Here is a 24,884-nt window from a genome sequence, read left to right as displayed (position 1 = left end):
TCCATCACATGAGAGAGATGTTTTGGCTGTATTTATACATCATCCTGAGTAAACTGGCTGAACTGCAAAACCAGAACATTATGTAAGAATAATGAAAGGAATGAAAAATACTTCTGCCTAGGCCTGACATTTATCAATATAAAACAGCCACTTTTGCCATTGTTTGAAGTAAGGGAAGCAATTAAAGTGCACAATCCCATTTTGATACCAGCACCCTATTTCCTGCACATGTTGGTAACCCAGGGCTCCCCCTCCCTCCTTTGGCGCTGTTCATTAACTCTCCACAATAAACACCATCCTCCCATAGCACACGTTTGAGAGCACTCCGAAACTGGGAGATTGGGCAACAGCACTGCTCTATGCAAAACCAGCCAAGTCCAGTCAGGAAACAGATTAATTTGAAAGCCTTAATTAATGACTGAACGTTTATACAGCCAAGATTTATTAGTTACAAGGAAGTAAGTCCAAAACATAACACTCCCTCCCGCATGCAAGCTCTCTCTTTAATGGTAAACAACTAGCCTAGGGTAAGATACTGTCTCAGTGCTCCAGTTCCCTTTCTTATTCCAACTTCCAAGCACTGACAGAAGACAAATTAATTTCAAAATTCTTTTTTCCTGCACCTCTATAAATATTGTTGAAATAAACATGGTTTAATGATGACAAACTATAGATTATTTTAATAAATAAACCAATTTTTTTTAGCTCAGGAGTGCAAAGATAGTACATAACAAAGAAGAGGAAAAAACAGAATCTGTTTTATAAGGGTAAGTTCATTATATTTATGAACATTTTCTTGTGAAGAAAATCATAAACAAGAAGAGAAAGGTCTTTATACAGATAACTATATGCATAAAAATCTCCTAAAATCCCCCAAAACCCCAGGTTTGTCAGCTTACGTCACAAATACTTTTATAAATTTAGTAGTGACAAATGTTAGAAATGAAGAGCAAGTTTTCAGTTTTTAACATTTCAACTATATTCCACATTCCACTTCTGAGAGCTGACATCTCATTATGATGAGCTCTTGCTATTTGAATATTAAAACAAGACTGCCAGCAACACTTCTTTGGAAGTCCTCAGGCCTTAAACTAGAAAAGTCAAAATCAAGAAAAGTTTTGCTCTCCCTTTTTTAAAGAAAACTACTGCGCTCATTTTCTTGCCTTGCAAATTCTGTTACGCTAACAAAGGAGCGCAGTTTGGTTCCCATGGTACATATAACACAGAAATACCCAGAAATGACCATAGAAATGGCAAGATCCCATGAAATGAGGAGCCTGTGATGAGCCCTTCAGCTCTCCCTGGCAAGAGGACCCCCCAAAGCCCCTCTCTCCAGGTACACAGCCATGACCAGCACTTGGCACAGGTAATCAGAAATACAAGTGGCACATGGCTTTTGGGTTTGGGGTGGGTGTTTTCTGCTTCCCTGTGGCAATGATGAACACTCAAGCCCCTGTCCTTGCCTGTCATGGGAAAAATCCCCAATAACCCATCCTGCTGGCTCCTGCTCTTTGGTCCCTCATCCCCAGCTGAACAACAAAACCCAGCTGCTGAAGAGACTGAGCAGAAAAAGTTCTCCTTATACAGACTCACAAATACAAACACACAGAGTCTGAGCTATGAGCTGGGTAAAAATTTTTTTACCCCCTCTTCATTGGTTTATCATTGAATGAGAGCTCACTGGGAGCAGTTCTGGAAAAAGACAAAGTTGGTTTATCCCAGTGAAAAGAGGGCAAGAGGACAAAACAGAGGACAAATTGCTGCTCTCCCCCTCCTTTCCCTCCAACAGTGTGTGTCACTGTGCAGTGTTAATGTAATAGTAGTTTTCTAGTTTTATCACAAATTCACTTTGTTTGCTAGAAAATGAAGTAACAAACGCTACGTCTGTAAGATGCCAATTACTTTGAGAAAATAACTCCCATCCCCAACTTCCCAAAATAAGAAACTAAACCATCAAACAAAACCCAAAGCAGCTCTTTTAAACTGGACAAAACACTCTTGGTTCTCCTTTCCTGACAATGGGGATGTCAAGACCAATTAGCACTTGCAGTCATCTTGGGGTTTGCTCTGTTTTCTCCCACTGCAAGTGGTCAGGCCAGATCCGATGGCTCCCTTCTATACATGCAATGCCATGGACAAATTACACAAGACTGGACCTGAAAGGCTTTTTTCCTACCCAGCTATCCTTGACATTTTCATTACTCAAAGACAGGAAACAAAAAGCCTAAGCTGAGAACTAGGTGATAGTCTGAAAAAAGTTTAATTAAAAAGTAAAACAGACCATGGAATTGCTTCTAACATAGCTAATAATTTGCTGCAGAGTTGCTATTGTGCTGCTTCCATTTGCCAATAACCTTTTAAACCTTTTGCCAAAGGCAATCCAAAGCTTTTCCGTATGTATGTAAGGGTAACCATAAAAGATAACTTGGAAATAACAACTTGCAACTTCTGCTATGCAAAAATCTGGGCTACAGCAGTGTTTGTGCCCATCAGCTTCCAGCAGGGCTCTGGAAAACAGAAGTTACATGGCAAGAATGAAAACTACCCCGTTTGACAATGGAGGTTTGGCTGCAAGATTCCCTGTTCCCACATTCAGCATCAGTGACAATTACCAACAACTTCTCAAATGGTTTCAGAATTAACACTGAGAAGCTTAATCTCACCAAAAAGCCACCAGCTCCAACAATGCCATTGCTAGAGTTTGTGGATAAAAAAAGCAAGTGGAACAAAAGCAGACATTTCAACTATTCTACCCCCAAAAAATCTCACTTAGAAAAAAAAATTACACATAATCAAAACCTCTTTGAAAGGAATATAGAAGAGTGCATTTTTATAACTAATAACTAATGCCTATGCCTTACATACATTGTTAGGGACAGGAAGTATCAAAGCAAATCACCTAAGTCAAAAACTTAAGGAAGAAACCAAAAAACTCTCCCACTCCAAGTGTTTTATCAATAATGATCACCTCTCAGAAAACAAACTCAAAATTCACTTTACACAAGTGAAATATCATTTCTATCATGGGAGAAAGCAATGGAAACTGAGTAGTTGGTGCATGTACTACACAATGGTAGTTTGACTAGCGAGAGCATTTAAGCTTGAAATTAGGTACATTTATTGTTCAAGAAATTAACAGCCGATTGTGATTTGATTTTATTAGTTATTATTATTCATTATTAGGTTCCAAATTTTTGCAACAGAAACAATTACTTTTTGCAGATGACTGCCAAAAGCAAACATTCTATTTTCCCTGCACACAAAGATACCAATATACGTTCAGACATTTTAATTCACACACACAGCCCCAGCTCGCCAATCTTTGCAGTTCAGTGAAGTGTAAACAGTCAGTGTTGCCATTAAAATAACATGTTCTTCATTCACAGCAACAATAGCCAGGTAGATTAACAGCCTTTTACACCTGGGCCCTATTATTCCTCTGCCATTCATTAACATTTCTTCTACCATGACAGCAATTGAACTGGCACAGTCCCAGAAACACAAGTAGGTCAGCACAAGGTGTTCCTCTGGATGCTTTCATCTGGTATAAACATCCTGAATTAGCCTTCAGGTACTACATCTAAATATCCCTAGTGCTAATTAAGATCACAATCAGAACCATTTCAGATGTCACTGACCAAGTACAACCCGTGGTTTTGGAGGGCTGATTCTATTAAGGATGGAAAGTAATTTCACTGCAGAAGTGGGGAACTTCCTGCAGCTCTCCTGGCCAAGCAGATGCTGGACATCATGCCTTGAAATGTGCTACCTCCTCGAAATCACAGAACCATGTAACAGCCTGGGCTGGAAGAGATCTTAAAGATCACCTCTTTCCAACCCCCCTGCCACAGACACTATCTGAGCAACCTTCCACTATCCCAGATTGCTCAGAGCTCCACCAGGGATGGGGCAGCCACAGCTTCCCTGGGCAAAGCTGTGCCAGGGCGCCTCACCATCCTCAGAGGGAACAATATCTTCATAATAATCTAACCCAAACTTATTTTCTTTCAGTTTGAAGCCATTCCCCCTTGTCCTGTCACTACAAGCCCTGCAAACACTCCTCCCTTCTTGCATGGTCCCTCCAAGTACTGGAAGGCCACAATTAAGTAACTCCAAAGCTTTCTCTTCTCCAGGCTGAACAATCCAAATTCCCTCAGCTTTTCCTCACAGGAAAGGTGCTCCATCCCTCCAATCACCTTGGCCCTCCTCTTAATGCAGCATATCGAGGGGGAAAATGAATATACATGTAAAGGAAGAGAAATTGAAAAATGAGGATGGACAGTCAGACATTGAATACTACTAAAATTAATCATAACAGGCACTTAAGCAAGTCAGACACTTGCTAATCTTAAGGCCATGAGAAATAGCAATGAATATGTAAGAATATTTACTTTCCCCACCCACCCCAGTTTAAGAAAAAAGTGGATACAAATCAATGAAACAAGAAAACCTCAGACATACCTTTTACTACTATACTAAATACTCAGTATTTACAGCGACTTGTGTATGTTGAGTGGATGTTGTCATATAAGAGTAGAGGACCAGGAGTAAGTTTTCTCTGAACTGCAATAACTTTTTGGTGACTTTCTCCAATTTGTACACCTTGTCTTATACTTTAGGACTAGAGTTGAGACAAACTCCAAGCAGCAAGTTCACTCCTAACCACATACCCCGTGACACATCATAACTTATGAGATCAAGTGCCAGCACTACAGGTTTAAATCAGAAAAACAGGTCAGTGTGAGGAAAAACACACTTTTTCTCTTTTATTTTCCTTTTTTTTTTTAACATAAAAGCCTATTTGTCAACTCTGAGCTGATATAAGCATTTGTATTACACCAATGAAAGTACTTCAAAAGGCAGAAATAAGCCAACACTTTCAATTCCTTCCTGATCACTGCAAATGCAATTTGCACTCTGAACTTTCCATAGCCCCACTTGTGATCTCTGCTATACTAAGAGCGTGTGCTTTAAGACAGTGAAGAATAATCCCCACTGTCTGATTAAAAAACAATTAAATTAAAAGTTGCTAGAAATAACTCACAGGCAAAAAATAAAACTCAAAGAAAACAATAGCAGTAGGCTAAAGAGACATATTTTTTCCTTCAGGAATGAATTCCCATCTGCTTTTAAAGAGCAACATGTTTTTCCATTGCTGGGAATTGCAGCCAAGCCCAGGACAATAAAGCAGCAAAGCCAGAGGCAAGAGCAGAGGGCAAGTAAAGCTGGCTGACAGAGGCTGGGCCTAGGTCCCTCTTTTATAAGCCTGTGTGACAGTGGCAGCTCAGCAGTGCCCTGCTGTGCTGGTAGCATGCACCCCTCTGCCACCCTGAGCAACTGGGAGCTCCTGCTTACTCTGCCATAGGTGAGGTTGTGAGAAAATGGGAAGGAGAACACAGGGAAAGGAGGCAAACAGCACAGTTGGTGCTGTTGGCAAAGGCCGGCATCTCCCCTGGCCTCAGCTGGTTTAGTGAAAGTACAGCTGGTTTGTGCAAGCTCAAGGGAAGGGAGCTTGCTCCTGACACAGGTGATGCTCCTACTCATGTTCATTCTCCAGACACTGGACACAATACAAAACAACCCTGCAAAAGCAAACACAAGAGTGCTCACTTAGCTGGGTGACAATACTTTTAAAGTAGTTAATGAAGAAAAACATGTTGAAATCAGCTGTAAAGTTCCTGCATCCAAACTGTTTTGGCATTTAAAGAATCAAAATATCAGCTTTTTGGGCTTTATGGGGAATAAAATAAGTCGGTTTGAGAAGCAAGCAAAATTTCATACCTCAGCACTGGCTGGTGCTCATTCAAATTCCTCCTGGCTTTTTTGCCCAAGTTCCTCTGAGGATCACTGTTCTTTGAGTTCCTTAGGAAGCAGTTTTGACTGTGTCCTCCTGAGCTGTTAATGTGTCTGACCTTTTCAGAAACACTAATGTCCCTTCAGCCAGATGCATTAAATCTCCCCTGCTTGATTCAACTATTAGCAAATCATTATCTTACTGAAGGAGAAAATGTTCTTTCCCAGATGAGCTCGCCATGCATAAATTTCAGTGCCAATACTCCCCTCTACACCAAACCTTATGGTTGGCATAAATGTGCTGATTGCCAGCCATGCTCTACACCCTCACTAGGTCAGACCTCACTAGGTCACTTTATCAGGCCTCAGCTGAGACATAACATGATGAAAATCCACCCACTCTGGGCAACACCTCTGACAAATGGGCGACAGGAACCAGATCTTTCTGAAGTGACTGAAAAGAGCAGGGAGAGGCAGAGTAATGCCCCCAAGTCCTGCTTTCAGCACTGCCACGCCAGTGGCGTTCCCAGGCATCCCCAGGTGCTCACACTGCCCTCACTCCCGGTGTGCCCGAGCACATTCCACACGTAGGAGCCTCCTGTGACACCAGCAGCAGGCAAAATCCCATGGGAAGTCCTGGGTAGTTAGTGACTTCCTTTCCGGTGATTCATCTCGTTTATCCCAAACACTAACATTTGGAAAACATTCCCAATGCCAGGTATTTCCTCACCTTCCAGCCACCTGTGCCAAACACATCCTTAGCGCTGATAAATGGCTGGAGGAAGGAGGTGATCACATGCTACCCATATTGGATAAAGGCTGAGACTTTTCCTCATCCACCCACACAAAAATGTTCACTTTTCAATGAGTGACATAAATTAACAGATCCTCTGCACCAGTCCAAGAGAAACATCAGAGGTTCATCTGAGGCCTTAATCTTGCTACATTTCAATTTGATGACATTCCTCACCTTGAAACGTCACATTTCACTGTAATACTTCAGGTACTATATAGGATTGAATCCATTGCCCTTTAATAATTTTAAGCAGAAAGCCTTTTCCCTAAGTCTGGAAGATCTTTTCCTTCATGTACAGCTAAATGTAAAGAAGGTAACACATCCATATCTTTTGAATGTCCATTTTTTCCCCTACATCTAAACCATCTCTCCACTGTAGATGTTCTTTACTAAACAGACAACTCCTCCCCAGTCTCTTAAAAGAGAGAGGTTTACCTTCCTGTGAACCTATGGTGGAACACATCCTCATTCCTTTTGAACTTACTATCTTCCTCTGCATGAAACAGAGGACTTTGGACAAGTCTGGTTGTTTGGGGGTGTTTTTAATTAAAGTTACTAGTTTGAATATGTCAATATCTGGTAAACAAGAACAAGCATGTTTTGGAATACACATTTTAAGAGTCAAAGACTTGAGTTGATTTCAGCTAGTTTGCTGCTGCACAAATCTTTTTGGCATCACATCTGCTCTTATTTGAGCCAGAGCAAATCTTCATCAGCTTGCTTTTCTTCCCTTTCATTTTCTGGGCTCCCGTTGAGAGTTATTGCAAAGTGAGAAAGATTTTTTTTACATTAACTGCTCCACTTCGATTCAGAACCAGTGAAAGATTTACAGGTTCCAAGATTCCTGCTCTACTCTTGTGTCCTGTAAGCATGGAAACTGATAATACTATAGAAACCATGCCAGCCTTGGCTTTCACCATGACCTGCTTTCCACCAATTTAAAAGCAGTCAGTCCCCATTATCTTATTTTTATAAGCACACTCATCTGAGGAATATTGTCATCATACCCAGATTATTTAATTTTTTATTACTTCCAACCAACTTGAAACTGAAAACAACTCAACACTTGATTTCAGTTTCTGCCTAAAACCTCCCTCTCTGCCTTTTAAATTGCAACAAAAACTTAATCTGACTGCAGCTCAGACAATAAAAGAACATCTCTCACTCTGCTGGGTTTATTTTCCTTTTTATCACCTACTTTCTGGAACAAAATATTTCTCCAGTGGGGAAGCACTCTCTTCTTTATCCCTTGCTTGTCTAACCCCAAACTGAAAAATGGAGCACCTAAGTTTGTGGAAAGCCCATCTTTCCTAAGGATAGCTGGCTGTGGCAGTACCATAAAAACAAGCAAATGAAACCCAAAAAACTCACACTGCTCGTACTTTAAAACATTGCTTTTAAATACTTCTGTGGTCAGATCTCTAATTATCCCTACTTCAGTGGGAAATGAAACAGATAAAACTTCTCAGCATGAAGTACAACAGTGAAAATGCTCTAGGAAAAGCTGTGATCAAACTGTGAACAAGCTCAGAGCACAGACATTCTAATTATGTAAAACCATTAAAAAATTATCAGTTTTATAAAAGTTGGACCCCCTGCAATTTGGCCCAAAATAAAATGCAGTATCCCTGAAGAGGAGCCCAAGTACTGCTGCTGAGCATGACTTCAGAAAGGTCTGGAAATGAAGATTGCACTCAAATTCAATTATTTCCAGAAAGCTGAGGATTTCTTCAACCTAAAAGTTAACTGTACAGACATACAGACAGACAACTGTACAGACATACAACTGCTCATCTAATGTCTTTTTTCTTATTAAACTTCACTGACACACAAGAGAACGAAACTGTAATTCACCCTCATAAATTATCTTCCACCTTCCCTCACATGAAACAGTGGGAAGTAATCACCCCATTTTGCTATCTTGATGTATCTTTAAAGGTAGTCATTAAGAGAAACGTACATCCAGCAGGTGAACAGAGATAACTGGTCATAAGCGATGACAGGCAAAAACACACAAGTATCTGATCTGAAAAGGGGCCAAGTTGGAAGCCAGATGCACACTGAACTATCCACTTTCCTGGCTGTTTATTCAGCTCATGTCAGGATGATTCAATGCATCTTTACACGCAGCTCCCTATTCATGCAGCATCTTCCAGTCACAAAACCAGGCATTTTCCATTTCTTCCTCTGAACAAAGGCTAGAACAGTGCAGTGGGAACTTGCCATTCAGCAGCGGAAACTATTTGTAAAGCTGGGAAGCTGGAGACACTGGGAAGAAAAGGCTTTAATGAAACTGGCCACTGTGTGTGCCAACTATCCAGACTTTACATATTCTTCCAAGGAACTCTGACTGAGGCTTTTTCTGTATTTACTCTTTACATCCCAGTTATTATAATACTTTGCATGATGCAAATGAACAAAATTCGTGAGAAATGCCATATTAGAAACAGGCAGTTTTTTTTTTTTTTTCCCTGAAACCAGTCTGTAGCTGCACTCAATGACCCATTAACTTATTTCTGATTCTGCACAAAGCCAGCACCAAGACATTTGTGACTCATTATCAACCAGGGACTGGAATTCACCACTAGCTTTTCAGCTGATCCAGATCCAAAGGAAATCCCCATATGCTTGGAATTTCTAAAATACAAGCACTGCAGTTGTTGCCTGGTAAGGCGACAGTTGCCATATGCGACAGAGGAGATGTTTATATTTATGTTTTTGGAGGCTTGTAACACAGCCAGAGGCAGATAGATTTTCCCAAGTTGTGTCACTGTCCCCCAAATATAAACATGACACTGTTACTTCCAAAACATGGAAGCAGTAGAGCTGTGACAGTCTTCCAGACCAACATTTAAGCATGAAATACTTTTCACTGTTGCCTTTTTTTTTTTTCATTGTGAGAGCCCACATTCTGGGCAGACAGATGTGCTACACAAACCAGCTCTGCTCACTACACAGCTTCCAATCATTCATTCATCCCCAGAGTGCAGTCTGCCCTGTGCTGTGGAGGAGGAAATCTCTCATGGGTTTGGCTTTGGTGTCTGCAGTGACACAGCTTCCCAGAATGACCCCACAGCACACACAGCAGTGCCCACACCAGCCAGAAGTTATGAGTAGGCAGCACAGCATTTTCCAGCCCACCAGCCTCTAAGTGACAGCTAAATGAGGGGAAGCCTGGCCTGGGAGCACCACCAGTCCTTTGAGAAGGGCCTCGAAGCAATCACACAAATTCTCCACAATCACCCAAGACAAAAGTTTAGCTTATTTCCCTGCCCTTGTAAACAGCACACAGAGACATGGAGAGCCAAGGCAAGCACAGCACATTTTCCACCCTGCTATGGAAAAAGCAGAAGGTGGCTATGTAATTAGATGGTGTGATAATACAGACACTAGGGCTGGCTACAGCAAGGTGGAAATTCTGGTATTTCATACCTTTCAAGAGCTCAACTTTGAATTGAATTTTTTGAATTTTTGAATTAATATAATTACTCTCAATTAATTAAAATGAGGAAAGAACGAAATATCCTTTCATGAGACACTGACATGAATAACATTCAGGGAGCAGAATGGTGACCACTAATGCACTGATACTTATTATAACTGCCAGGCAGCAGCATCTGAAAAAGTTTCTCCTCTTACCCAGGACAGGAAATAATTGTCTGACATTCACTGTCAGAAGCTAAATAATAGCAATGAGCTATAACAATAAATGCTGCTGTGACGTCTTGATTATAGAGAATAGGAAAATACAAGCTTCAAAGCAACTCATTTGCAATTCCCCTACATTGTTTCTTACCTCCATCTCTCCTCACTCCTTCTGAGGCTCTCAGTCATAATCCTGCACTCAAAAGATTCCTGGAGATGTGGGGGAACTGTCTGGGAAGTCTGGGAGAGCTTGCCTCCACCTCCCTCCAGTCCTGGCAGCACATCCTTAATGAGGCTGCCTGCAACTGTATGAAGGCTCACCCTGAAAGAGACCCTTCCCCTGGCACCACTCCTCTGATGGGGACCTTGAAGTAAAAAAGCCCCAGATTGCAGAAACATAGGAACATCTGAAATATTCCCTTTCATAATTCCCACCAGCACTCCGAGAAAGCTCCATGGACGCTTGAGTTCAACTTTAAACACCCTCTGTGCACCGACTACAGAAGTTTTACCTCAGCTCCTGAGTATTTCTGCGTGTGCTCCACGAGCTGGGCCAAGCAGACGTCGTCGCTGACTGGCATGGACTGGAAAAGGAGCCTGAAGATTTCCCTGCGAGTGGCTGCGTCTGGCAGTGGCACGTAGATAATTCTGTCTATTCGCCCCGGCCTCAGCAGGGCCTGCAATGAAAGTGTCACAGCAAAAGTTACAGCACACCAAGGGAGTAAAAAACCACAGCCCAAAACCAACACCACCACCAAATAACCAACAGTTTAAACAAAAGCATGAATCTGCACAAGAAAAGACAGTAAGGCTACTCAGCTGGTGAAATACCAGTTAATGGAAAAAAGGAATCATAGAGGAACCACAGTCATTTTCCTAAAACAATACTTCTAGACTTGTTGCAAGGTGTGCTGGAATGTTAGGACTTGGCAGAAGAACAGGTGGCAATGGACACATTCCAAGTTCAGATCTTCCAACAAGACAACAATGAGAAAAAAGAAGGGTTTTATTGGAGTCAATAAATTTATTGGAATCTTACATTGTGGATCCACGCTGCTTTATCCCACGTTATTAGAGCTGCACATGCTTACACACAAGCAGATCACTCTGATGAGGTTTTTTATGCAAAATAAGGTAACAACAGAGAGAGGCCAGTGATGCACTTGGGTGTTCAGTTTATACTGAGGGTGGGAGGGTGGCAGAGCAAACAGAGACAGAAAATGTAAGATAGGACAATGCCCACAACAGGCAGCATGGAGGGTCCAGACTGGATGGGAGGAAAATATTTCTAGAAGAGAAGCACAGCCTCAGGGCAGGTTACTGGGGAGGCTGTGGAAATTCTGCCTTTGGGGGTTTTATGGCTCAGCAGAAGCAGTCAAGCTCTCTCTGATCTGGTCTGGTGAAAGTCCTGAGCAGGAGGGGGACCACGGGGCCTCTGGAAGCTCCCTTCAAACATCTTTGTGCACAGGGTCAAAAAGTAAACTTTATCTATATATAAAGCAGTTATACCCAATATAGAGGAGAAGCCAAACTCTTAAATTTATAGGAAGGGAGGAAGCTTATTTCCCTATGTTTATAAAAAAATCTCCAAGGTTTTTGAAAACCATCTACAGTAAAAAAAGTAAAAATCCTCCAGCCTTTCTTAACATTTGGAAAAAAGAAAAGCAAAATACAATAATCCCATGCACAGCAAATGCACATAAATAGTATTTAAACTATTTTTCAGAAACTGAACAATGTTTATAAGATTCAGTGTGTAACCTAAATTGTTTTTATGTTATGGTTCTCCCTTGGGTAGATTAGTTTGAGTTCCAGATGACTAGAGATATTGCATAGCTGTCCTGGGCTGTCAGCCAATAAGTCTTTTCCCAGCCTGATCATGTCAGTGAAAGTCATGCTGAAAAAATAGTAGGAAAGAGCTTTCCTTCCTGCACAGCATTGATCAAGTCAACACCCTTCCTAGAGTTTCTTTAAAAAGACTGTTGTGGTGCTTCAGAGTGGAAAAATGTATCCTGAATGTTAAGAGACATCTCATTATTTTTAAAACAACCCATGAAAATGCTCAGCAGAAAGTGCAGGGTCCTGTGGTGCTGCATGGAGCTGTGCAAGGACAGAGCACGGCTGGGAAGCCCACAAGTCAATACCAGCCCAGCATCCTGTGTCTGCAGTGGCCAATGCTGCATCCCTACAGAAGAGAGCAAGAAACAAGCTGTCCACTGATACCTGCTCACAGACTGCTGTTTTCCACTCCTGATGAACCCACCCAAGAACTCAGCTCACTGACAATGTCCTGACCAGTGTACAATTCAGTGTCTAAATCGTGTGTGTTCATCAGGAAGTTGCCATTTTTTGCCAACACACTTGAAAGAGAAATTTGCATTTTTCAAGACTAGGCTTGGAGGGAGTGGAATTAAACTGCAATTGTGTTCTGCATGCTCTTAAGAAAATGCCCATAGCTAATTCTATTATTTAGAAGAAACAAGAAATGTTCACAAGAGTACGGTGGTGCCTCTTTCAAACCACGGCAGGTTTCATCAGGACACCCAGATAATTAGAACATCTTCTAGAGCCAGCTTAACTTCCCACTGATGAAGGACCAGGGCTGTGGTGCAGGTGGGACAGGGACAATGCTCAGTGCCAATCAGCTGGGAGCAAGCTCTCCAGTGCCTGGCTCTCAGTTCCAAGGCACAAAACAACTGCAGATCCAACACAGTGAACACACTTTTTTCTGGTCAGAGACTAAAATCTGTGTTTCCCCCCGTTTGTCCCCAGTGCTTTGTGTTTTACCTGTGGTGGTAGTTGAAGGCCCAAGTTTTAAGCATGCTATCATTACTTTTTTGCTACAATCAGGCCCAGGGACCTTATCCAAGGTGACCACATGTGCTGGGAACTGCACAAAAAAAGCACAAGTCAGTTGCAGCAGTGCACACTGGCTATATCAACACAGAAAAAAGGAGAGAAAATATTCTATAACCTCAGCATGAGATGAGAGTCAGTCCCTCCAGCCCCTGCAGACAAAAGCAGATTGAACTGAGAGCTGGTCTCCACCAGCCCTCCCCTTGTGGTGACCCTGGGAGACCCTGGGCACAGCCTGGCTGCTCCTGGCTCTGCTGCCACCACCTTGGCAAGCCACCAGGCTCCCCCTCTCCATGTTCCTGAGGAGCTAAAATCAGCAGGAGAAAGTGAGGAATGGGCCCGCTTTGACCTATCTGCTGTTCCTGGAGGAAAAAGGCCTGGTGAGGGGCTGGGCTGCAGAGCTGCTCTGCTGCTGGATGCTCAGAACACAACAGCAAGTTGAGGCCTCTCTCGTTTGCAGGACATCACGCTGCCTCCCAGGCTTTTCAACTCTGCCCACTTCTCACAGAGATGCTTTTCCTTTCAGGCCAAAATAATTCAGAATTCAGAACCAAGCTGCACACAGAGGCTGGCAGTAAGGGAACAAGACAACCCTCATGATGTCTTTGCTCACTGGAGAGAAGTGAACTCTTCTGGGTTGCTTAGGGAAGCCTGCTGGGGCACACGATGTGGGCAGCTGCACATCATGCTAACCTGCAGGGCTGATTTGGATGGGTGCTGACACCACCCTTCTCCTCAACACCATTTTTTGTACAGACCTAGAAGCTTCTGCTTTTCTCAGTGGAATGTTGTGTGATCCAGCCTTCACCACAGGTATGGATTTGGAGATGGCTGCTCCAAGCACGCCATGACTTTCACAGGCCATTCCAGAAGACGGAGCTTCAATCTTGCAACATGCACTTGGAAAATGGGGAAGAGAGCAGTAAGGACAGCCAGGTCACCTCTGGGCCAGCCCCACTGCCCTGGGCTGGGTGCAACGGGATCAGGTGGTGACCACCTGGCAAAGCACGAGGATGGAGCAGGAGGAGGAGGGACTCAGCAGGAGGATGGATCCAAGCTGTGGAGCAGGAGGAGGAGGAGGGACTCAGCAGGAGCAGAGGCAGGAGGGGGAGGGTGAAGAGTTGAAGCAGGGCTGCAGGCCTGGGCAGGTGCAGCTGCCGGGAGCGCGAGATGAACTGCTGGCGACTGGGAGATGCAAACCCGATTCGGGGCAAGCAGCACACAGGAGGTGGGAACTTGATGGGGCCAAAATTAATTGATGTGTGCACAGAGCTACATAACTCACTGATGTCGAGCTGTGAGGGCTGCATAATTTACTCCAACCAGGAAGGGCACAAAACTAAGTAATTGGGGTTTTGGTAGAAACCAGAATAGCTCGAACCCAGAACACTTCGTGCCACTCAGCAATTCTTCTGCAGGTTTATGTGATTTTTTTTGTTGCTGTTACCACAACAGTTATACAAGTGCCCATGCATTGAAAGGTTATGAGTGGTACACAGATACAATGCTCCTAGAGGGAAGACTAGGAAAGTGGGATAATTCTCATGTAATATGGAGTATCATCGACAGCAAAACCACAGTTTTCTAAGGAGAAATGCCTGCCCTTTCAAAAAGGAACCTTTCATTTTCTTGTAATTAAAATGGAGTATTTCCTCAAAATGTATCATTGGAAAAGATAGATAAGTCAAAAACATGTATTTTGTGTGCAATTATGAAGACAATTATTTCAGGAAAGAAAACATTAATAGGTGAAGCCTGGAAAATATTTGTGGTTCTTGTTAAGAACAGACCAGACTTAACCTAAGGGCTTTGCTAATTTTCCTCCTCCTCTTTCCCTTTTTTCTTTTGAGCATCTACTTTAGTTAGCTTTGTCAAAGGTTACTTGGCCATTTTAAAAATCACATTGTCACAGAATGCAGAACTACAACAATAGCAGAAGCATAACTAGCTGAGCTATCTATTGGACAGGAAAAAAAATTATTTTCCTACTGATGGGAATCCAGCAGCCATGCTTAATTCATCAAAAGCATTCTTCATCACATCTTATAACAAAAGCTCACACATGAACTGTGTGTGAAGGCAACCTAACTTTAGCAAAAAATAAATACAACTTAAAAACTCCTGAGCAGTAAGTGGCATATTGAGGTGAGTAAGAGAAAGCAAATCAGTTCAGGAGGTAGAGAAGCTCATCTGGAGAATCAGTGTCACTGCATATTCTCTGCTGCAATTAATCTCCACAAGTAGGAACAAATTTTTCTACTAAATTTGTCTCCTTTCAAGCAAATACATTGCTTTTAATGTGAAACCTAAAAAATGCAACTAAAAGTTTAATTTTGCCTCTGGAGTCTGTTGGGATTAGATCACTGATGAAAATGAGAGGACTGGGAATAGTTCCTTTGTAACTCAATCCTTCCAATTTAGATTAACAATTGCTATTTATGAACTGTGGTCAGGGCTCCTACTTACATGGTCTCCTCAATACAACAGATGCTCTGTATCTCAACTTCATTGAGCAATGCAATTATTTTCTTTTTTTTTTACTTTCACAATTACAGTATTTGAACATTTCTAAGTCATTTTAAAGAAACAGAATCATAGAATCAAGAGAATGGCCTGGTTGGAAGGAAACTTAAAGATCATCCAGTTCTGCCATAGGCAGGGACACCTTCCACTAGACCAGGTAGCTCCAAGTCCCATCCAGCTTGGCTTGGAACACATCCAGGCATGGGGAATCCACAGCTTCTCCAGGAAGCCTGTGCCAGGGCCTCACCACCCCATCACAGCCTTCCAGCAGGCTGTGCAGGCAGTAGCTGTTTGTGAGATGTTTTCCATGGCTTTGCCCACATGTCAGGACAGATGCGTTGCAAGTGTGGGAAGTGTTAAGGCCTTCTTGTGCCATCATTTACCTCTGGCAGGAGTGAAGGCAGCTCCCATCAAGGTGCTTCCCCTGTGCTTTTGAGGCTCACCTCAGTGCCTGATGTTTTCGTTCCCACTGTGCCAGAGCAGGTCATGCTCCCAGCCCAACAGATCAGGAAGTGCCAGGCATTTTAGGATCTTTGAAAGTTTCAAGTACAGGAAGCTCATCCATCCTGTCTGAGAGATTACTGGAGGCTTTTTTGCAACCACGGCTTAATTGCCAAAATTAACAGAAGGTGCTGAGGGGAAAAGACACGTGGGAGTATTACCATTAAAGACTTAAAACCATAGTCCAGTGGAGACTAAATTTGATTCTCCCATAAGGCTTTTACTCCCACTCCATCTGGCACGAGCTGCTTCAGGAAGCAACCCCAAATTCCTCTGTTCCAGGTGACACACTTATTCACTGTGTCACAAGGCTGGAGTCCTGTAATTACAGGCTCCCGAGTCAAGCGATACTGCTTTGTTCCTGCCAAGAGCCCCTTTCCTCACACTCTTCCACTTCCCCACCTTCTTCCTTCTGTGCCAATGTCTGTCACCACCCTCAGCCCATGCCAACATCTCTAACCAGTTCCCCTCTTTGATGACTTTTTTTGCTGGTCACCACCCTTGTACATCTCCCAAGATCTGTGCAGATTACTCTCTGCTGTCATTACACAACATCTACTACTCCTCTCAGGGTGGAGCACTTTGGTTCCCTAACCTACTGTGCATCCACTCCATAAAATGCATTTGTTAACAGAATTTTATCAAACATTATTAAAAACCAGCTCCTAGAGAATGCTGCACTTCCCTATGTGAAGGCTTTGCTTTGCACACAGATTTATAAAAGCCAGGCTGCACAGCCTTTCTGTGGTGTCAGTCTTGCTCAAGACCTGGAGCGTTGTGCAAGTTGACAAGAAAGGACATGATGGTTTGACAGCAGGTGTTCAGCAGGAACACGCTACCGAGCGGCAGCAGCCCTCTGCTCAGGCATTCAGCAGCAGCACGAACTAAAGGCACGGAGCAAATGTGTGCTTTGATACCCTGGCAAACAGCAAACCAGCTCCAACTGGAAGACAGCTGAGGTGATCCCAGTCCAAAGCAAGATGAAGAGATACAGAGAGTGAACCAATCCCAAAATAAGAACATGATCTGTCCCTCAGATGCCCCTGCCTGCGTAGCAGCTACTCCCTCTGCTTATCCTCCAGGTACACATCTCCAGTTAATCTTTTGCCTTCCACCACCAATTCACACCTGTTTCCAGTTTGTCAGATCAACAGAGGGAAACTTCTTCATATAATTCCATGTGTTCTCAAGATCTACTCTCTTTGCTGGCTACCCACATGAACTAACACCTCAAGCCAGCACTACGGATCAGTCTCTTAGCTATTCCAGCAAAAGCTTACATTACAGTGTGCAGGAAAACAGCAAAATCACCCGTCCTTACAAAATGAAGCCTGGGGAAAGAACTGCCTTGAATCAATTGAAACCACTGTCATCACCTGCTGGAACAACATGCCCTGCTTCTGCATGTTTCACAGCACCCAGTCATTTCCAATAAGGGTGGTGATTTAAAACAGATAGGAGTGTGACTTCAATAACTACAAATAGGCAGTGCTTTAAGTAAGCAAAAATTTCCAGAGTTGATATGAAAGCATATCAAGCCTCAAAAACCTCTAAGGAAGGCCAGGCTTGGCTTTCCAAACCTGCACAAAGCAGGATGCCACAAAACATTCTCATCCTTTTAATCAGACTAACAGCAGTGCCCTGACCACTGCACATCACCATCCTGCCACTGGCAGAATGTGATTGATAAAACCAATTTACAGGGAGTCGTGGAGAAAGGAGACTTGAGGAGACTTGTTCTGCTGCAATGTGACCGTGCAAACACCACTGTGAGGAACAATGTGCTCCTTGGCCCATGCAGACAATACCAGGGCATGTTTTTATGTAGTTTTGTTCAGATAGGATTAAAATATCTCAAGAAACACAGTTTCAACCATTTCTCTTGGCAGAAACATCTGCAGGTAGATACTCTGCAGCTGCAGAACCAGTATCTCTGAGCTTTTTTTCTCCATCTGATATTGCAAGCAGTTAAATTGGCCAGTTGGCACAAATCACTGCAGCGCTCATTGGGAGCCAAGCTTTGCCCAGGCCTCCATCTATAAAAGTCTAAACCTGTCAGAAACACGGCCCGTTTTCAATGCAGTAAAACCAGAGCAAACCCAAGCAACCATGCCGATACAAATCCAGTTTGGCACCACAGAAATCCAGCTCCAAATTACGTGTGTTCAAACCCACTGAGGCACTGCCAGGGAATCAGGCTCTCCATCCCTCCTGCTTTGTCAACATGGCTTCAGAAAAGCAATTTATTCTTCATCATCTGCCCGTACCTTCAGGACACTCAACCACACATTTTAAAGCCACCTTTGCAAAGCAGGTGTCAGACACAAGGTTTTGTCCTCTCCCCATGTCCCGTCTGAACACTTTTACCACAATGGCACAGAGGATGTCCCAATTTCCAGCTGTTTTCCTGCAATTTTAGCAAGAAGCAGGAGTGATCGAGTCCTTTGCCACTTTCTGGGTCTCACAGTGAGGTGGAGAAGACACTGGAAGATGCCCACTCCATGCAGCCTTTTCTCCCTCATTTCTAAGAAATGATTTTTAGTGAAGTTAAAAATTAAGTCAAGGAGAAAAAAAAATCTATCATCAGCTAATAAACAACATATCACACCCTCTTCAGTGTATGTTTACATAAGAGAGTCCTCCATGCTCCTAAGAGATGCAAAACCTCAGGAATGTCAGCTTTTTTTCTTCCTTTCCCTTTTTTTTTTTTTTTGGTGGGGGGTGAGTGGGGGTTTAATGAAAGAACCCCTTTAGAAAAAGATAACAATTACATGTAATGGAACCTGGAACCAGACTCTTTTGGCAATTAATCACCCAGGAGCCGTTGCAATCCTGCAGGCTGTTTCTGACAGATTTTGAGAGCTTTACAGGAATCACTGGGATAAGATGTGCCTGGGCTGGCTTCTGACAGGGACCAATCATGTACAAAGTGTATTGTTGGTTTTGAGTTTTGTACTTTTTTTTCATTTGTATATTCATACACACACAAATATATACATATATCTATCTACACACATACACACAGATGTGTGCACCCATATCTACATTTCCATAGGAATCTTTCTTTACATACATGGAACAACTGCAGAGCTCATTTGTTGGCCCAGAGGCAAAAAAAGAAAGAAAAAAAAAAAAAAAAAAAAGAAAGAAAAAAAGCCTTTTCTTCCTCTCAGCAAAGTAGAGCTATCCATCACTTAACAGAGATACTTCCTGTTTTCAAGCAGTTGGGAAGGCATGACTTCCAACCCAAATACTTGGCTTGGCAAACCATTCCTGTGTTGACAGATGCTTTTATAACCACTTCATTCCACCTGAAGTTCCAGTATAAAAGGAGGTGGTTTTCATTGCTGGGTTTTTTTTACCTTTTTTTTTCTGAGGGGGGAGAAAGGGAAAGCAGAAAGGAGAGGAAAGAGAAGGAAAAGAAAGGAAAATACCACAATTATAACAGCTGGATGACAGAGGTCAGCATAGCTCTGACAGATGTTACCATGTAACCTCAAAATGACATGTTAGAGAAAAAATAAACCACCGAACCTGTTCCTTGTAGGAAAGAGAATTTTGAACTCCTGCCAAAATAGCACAATTCTCCTCAGAAGCTTTCGTAATAATAATGTATTTCGGAAAATACATTATTTTCCACACATAAGCTTTACCTTTATATTACCAGTGCTCTGACTGATTAAATTACCAGCATGGGACGAGATGCTTTTCTGAGAGACAACTAAGCCTCAAATGACAAAAACCGACTGCAGGTCAGCTCCATCAGGACCTGCCTTGTAACAGCTTTTCATCTCTTACTTTCTGTTTTCCTAGGATTCATCCACAGGACATGCTCTGAACACTTCTTTAGGCAACATACTTCAGTGTATGACAAGGAGAAGTTAAACTGTGCTACAGACAAGAAGATGTATTTCTAAAAGCTGCATGATCCATTTTATGTAACCTTTTGTCATACCAGTTTTTGTATTCCTTACACCTGGTTCCTTCAGTGACTACCCTACCACAAAATTCTTCATGACTTCTCCTGGCTTGTGACCAAACTTTACAGACCTGTCTGACAAACTACAGATAGACATACTACAGATAAACAAAGTGCAAAAGAAATATTCCCAGAACAAACCAGATACATGAAAGCAGCTGCTTCTAAAGAAAGAAATCAGCAGAGATAGGCAACATCAAGGAAACAATTCAGAAACAGTTTCAAAAGGAAATCAATGACTTTCCGTCATTACTGCCAGCACTGCGGCTGAAAAAAAAAGTAAATTTCTGGTTTTCATTATTTGAAAGATCTTATTTTACTACTGTGGTTCTGGAAGACCATTTAAAGCAATAAAGTAGATACCAGTCACAATAACTGTAAGCTAAAGGAAAAGTCATTCAACTCGGAGAGAGAGAGAATAAAGCCACTATACAAAAAACATCACTCATCTGTACTTGAACACTAGGGCGATTATGCCTTTTACAAACCCATCTTGAGGCCTATATTCCAAACAATCAGGGAGTGAAAAAAAACACATCCTGGTTTAAACCCCTCTCTTTGGGAGACACAGCCCTCCTGCCCTTTCACAGCTAACACATACCGGGGAAACTTGGGAACACCTGGCAGCCTTGGGGAGAGATCCAAAGGGTCTTTCTCCCTGCCAAGGGCACAGCTGGTAGCCAGGCAGGAGCCTGCTGAGCAGAACAAACAGCACAGGATGCCTCTGTCCATAGGATGTCAACAATGCTTTTGATAAAGGAACAACCAGAAGACTCAGTACCTGGTAGTGGAAGAATTGCAGAATGGTTGAGTCAGAAAGGACCTTAAAGATCATCTGTTTCAACTCCTCTGCTATGGATATATGTCTGAACACAAATGAAGCCCTTTCCTTCTTTCAAAAGGTGCATTCTTAACCCATGTTTAAGTTATAAATTGAGGAGAAAAAGAGAAACAGGTGGCTAAGAAGACTCTAACCAGCACCTGCAAAGTGATGCTCACACAGTGAAGCGCTATTTGACGCAGAGCATCTAGCATCAGACATTCAGCATGAGTCTTCAAGCAGTTAGAGAACTTTCTCAGGTCCAGATGAGCAAAAAGACTTTGGGAACAGCCAGACGTGGTTACTGAGGCTGCTGTTGGTGGCACAGAGCAGGTGACATGGTTCCAGTGACAGAGAAAAAGTGGGTAACACTGAAGAACTGCATGGCTGACTCCAGAATCCCAGATAGCTGCATGCCAGGATATTAATGCAGTCAAGACATGGCTAATTAAGAACAGCAGTGCACTGGCTGGGTCAGAAGCCAAGACACTGCCTGGAGAAAAGGCCCCACAGACATGCCTCCTCTTATTAGTGCAAGCAGACAATCACTGACTTCCTCCACCCGGATGCAGGAAGACAACCTGGTGGTTTTCTCCCTCATACCGGCAGAAACCACTTTGTGTGTTGATCTTGGAGTCTTGTGGGTGGTGCAGGGTTTACATAAATTACAGAGCTCACTGCAGCTGCCAGTTGCAAGTAACAGAGAGCTGCAACTCTGGGGTTCAAATACATCCTTTCAGCTCATCAGGACTGCAGCGGTGCTGATAAAGGTCCTGAAATCATTCTGCAGGTCTGCCAAGTGTTTATAGCCCCTAGCAGACATGAAATATTAGAGGAAAGCATTTGGTGCCACTGAACTCACATTTTTTCCCTACGCTGCCAAGAGTTCCATCAAGCAAATGCAGGACCCTGCTGATTGTTGTCCATCTGGCTTTCTCCTTGACTGTCCCCCACTTTGTGAAGCCACCTGTGATATTTCTGGCTCTAAGCACCTTGCAATAGAGGGATTATTTTGGTCAGTCCCTTTTACATGTTCTACAGTCAGCCTGAAGGCATTCCTGCCATGGCAGACAGTCTGGCATCAGATTTGGCTTCATTCTTACCACATATCCTAGATATTTCCATCTTCATTTCTGGATAATTTAGGAGATTAAGTCTTGTTCAACTCCCCAACGAATCTCAGTATTTGTTATAAATTCATTCCATTTAATACCTACTATTTCCCCAAGGCATTTAATTTCAAAAGCTTTTAGATGTCTGTCTGTACCTTTGGTGGATTTCCAGCTTTCACATCCAACTGTTAAGGTGGAAACAGAATTTCAGTGGAAGATTGCTACATTGGTTTTAAATTGTGGATTATCAACACCTACATCTTCTTCATGCTGGTCAAATACAGCTGCTGCCTCACTGATGTATTGCACTATTTCCTTCTGGACATCCTGTCCATCCCCATCTTACTGCCATGCAAAGTGAAGATGCCTGGTTTGTATCTTGCTTATTTTTGCATCACATTATCAGGGCTGAAAATTACTGTGGTTCTCATTAAGTCTATTTGATTTTTAACTCACTTTCTCTTTTTTCTTTTCTTTCCCCCCTTTCTCTTGCCTGTGTCTGCTAGAAAAGAAGCCAGTTGTGGTTTTTGTTAAGTAACATAATGTACTACCCGAGTTACCTTTTTTTATCTCCCACTTTTTCCCACTTAAATGAACAATGGCTCCAAACAGCAAGGGTGAAAGATTGCACCTCTACTTGTCTGCATGAATAAGGATTCATCCAGTCAAGCTGTACTTCAATCAACAAAGCTGCACCTTGACCTAAAGCCTCAATGAACTTGTCTTAACAAACCCTGTCATTTCAAGATGCTACAGTACCAGTCCTGATGGACAGATTCAAATATCTCTAAAGCTCTGAGTACAATCTAGATTTCAAAACACTGGGGGAGGTGTTTCAAATAAGGGTTTAGTTGAGTTATGCTTATGATTAAATTTGGTCAGCATATGAATTTCTGTTCTACTGAACCTCAACTCATTCCTGTATCCTGCCTGAAACACCACAGAAGACTTTTCCAGCAACAACAGCATCAAAAATGGACAGAATCATTAATTACTACAGCAGTTCAGGCCATCTTCAATTTCTGCTCTTCTTTATTTTTTTTCCCTCTCCTTAATTACAACTTTTCTAACGACTAAAAATTCAGTTACTTTGACCTTCTTTTTTTGTCATTTTCTGGATCCATATGCATTTACAGCTCTCCCTTTGTGTTGCTTTTCCCTCTCTGCTGTGAGTTTTATGATGGTCCACTTACAGCCTATTTCTTTGTCAAGATTTAGAGATCATTGCGCTACTCAGCTGTTTAATATTATCATTGCTTATTTCCTTCTCTTCTTGTTGAAAATATTTAGTTTATTTCCTGAGGAAGTCTCCTGAGGCGTAAGCTATGCTGGTAAAGTGCTTTCCTATCACCTCTTTAACACTTGTTCATGCTCCTTTGATACAGTCAGCAACGTATCTCATTTCAGACTGCATTTACTTGTAGTATAACTCACAGAAATTGGGTTTTCCCCTTGAAAAGGTCTGTTTGAACACTTAATTTTCATAATTTCAACAACTTTTACATATATAAACCGACTATGATTTATTAGCTCTTGGCTGTCTGGAAAGCTGCATTCATGTGCCAGCTATGAAGCTGTCGGGCAGAAAGGCCCAAAAGAAGCCACGCTGAGCTCCTCAGGGGAATTGTTTCCTTCGGCTAAGCTTTCTTGTGAAGTGTTGAGGGAGGTTTACTCCCCTTCAGTTTACAGGTGTCCAACTAAGTGTGAACCTCCTAAGTGAACAAGACACTTCTCCTTACAGAATGCAGATTTTGGAAACCATAAGCAATTTCAAAGCACAAAAATCATCTTGCCATAACCCGAGCTGTACATTTTGTCAGCTAACAGAGTAAACAGCTTGTTACATTCCCATCCTGTTGCCAGAGTCACAGAATCCCCCTCTTCAGCACCTGGGAACTGCAATGTGTAAGATAAAAGACTCGATTGCCCCATTATTTGAAAGAAACGTTGTGTTTTTTCTACCGAATTCCAGTAGTTAGTTATTGCAACGTGGAAACAGGAAATATCTTCAGTGTTCATGCTAAGGTCTTCCCGGAATTTAGCAGCGTTTGATCCTGAAAGCTTAAGTGACTTGCCAAGAGTCACTTTGAACCACCAGCTTTATCTTGGGCTCTAATCACTGTTCAGAGGAAGAGTCAAACGTAGTCAATTTAACATAACTATCTGATTACTCCTCCCGACGTACCATTTAAAACAGACAATAGCCCAGTTCAGGATGCAGCTCAGGAATGGTGTGCCCAAAGCCCGATGTTGCCCAAGGGCGATGTGGCTCCTAAGGAGACACCTACCTCGATTTCCTATTGATCTGGAACTTCCCGAAGCATTTGCAAATTGCAGGAACCGCACTGAGACATTTAAAATTTAAATTACTCTAACTTACTTCACAGGGCCATCAGTATTCAAAGCCGCCCTCTAACCAAGAGGAAATACAAATTGCCCTTTGAATAGAGACAACTCTTGGGCTCTAGGGTTAGGATTTATCAAAGGAATTTAGGGGAAAAAAAATCCTGCTTCACATAGCTACATTTCTAACACAAGAGCTTTACAACTACCGACATTTCCTCCCACATATTATTTAGGTTTCAAAATTATATTCATTCTTCAAGTTTCTGAATTCATAAAGCCATGCTTTGGCTGAAGGCCAGAATATGCAGGAGGAAACAATCTTATTTTGCTCAAGATGCTCTGATGGAAAAAGCAAGAGTTTTAGGTTCTTTCTGGGGATGCAAAGATATAATCTTTTTGTACCAATAGCACATGCATGCAAAAATTATTCTATGGGAAATCTGTGCCAGGAAACTCAGCTTCTCTCATGATGAGCACCATCAAAATGGTCACAAACGGTGCTGACAATGAATC

At 42.4% G+C, this 24,884-nt stretch overlaps 2 protein-coding genes across 2 annotated transcripts in view; both read right to left on the bottom strand.

The window, feature by feature from the left end:
- The window catches only part of AFG2A (AFG2 AAA ATPase homolog A), a 161,387-nt gene that overhangs the window by 22,144 nt on the left and 114,359 nt on the right, over nt 1-24,884 (bottom strand). The window contains 1 exon segment of the mRNA XM_058804280.1: nt 10,747-10,911. Within this exon segment, the coding sequence (XP_058660263.1) occupies nt 10,747-10,911 (165 nt within the window).
- SPRY1 (sprouty RTK signaling antagonist 1) overlaps nt 1-24,884 on the bottom strand; it is a 136,012-nt gene that overhangs the window by 45,070 nt on the left and 66,058 nt on the right. The gene's annotated exons all lie outside the window — the stretch shown is intronic.

Source organism: Ammospiza caudacuta, chromosome 4 (assembly GCF_027887145.1).
Source record: "Ammospiza caudacuta isolate bAmmCau1 chromosome 4, bAmmCau1.pri, whole genome shotgun sequence".
NCBI lineage: Eukaryota > Metazoa > Chordata > Aves > Passeriformes > Passerellidae > Ammospiza > Ammospiza caudacuta.
Note: the sequence above shows the minus strand (reverse complement) of the source record. Positions and strands in the feature narration are given on the sequence as shown.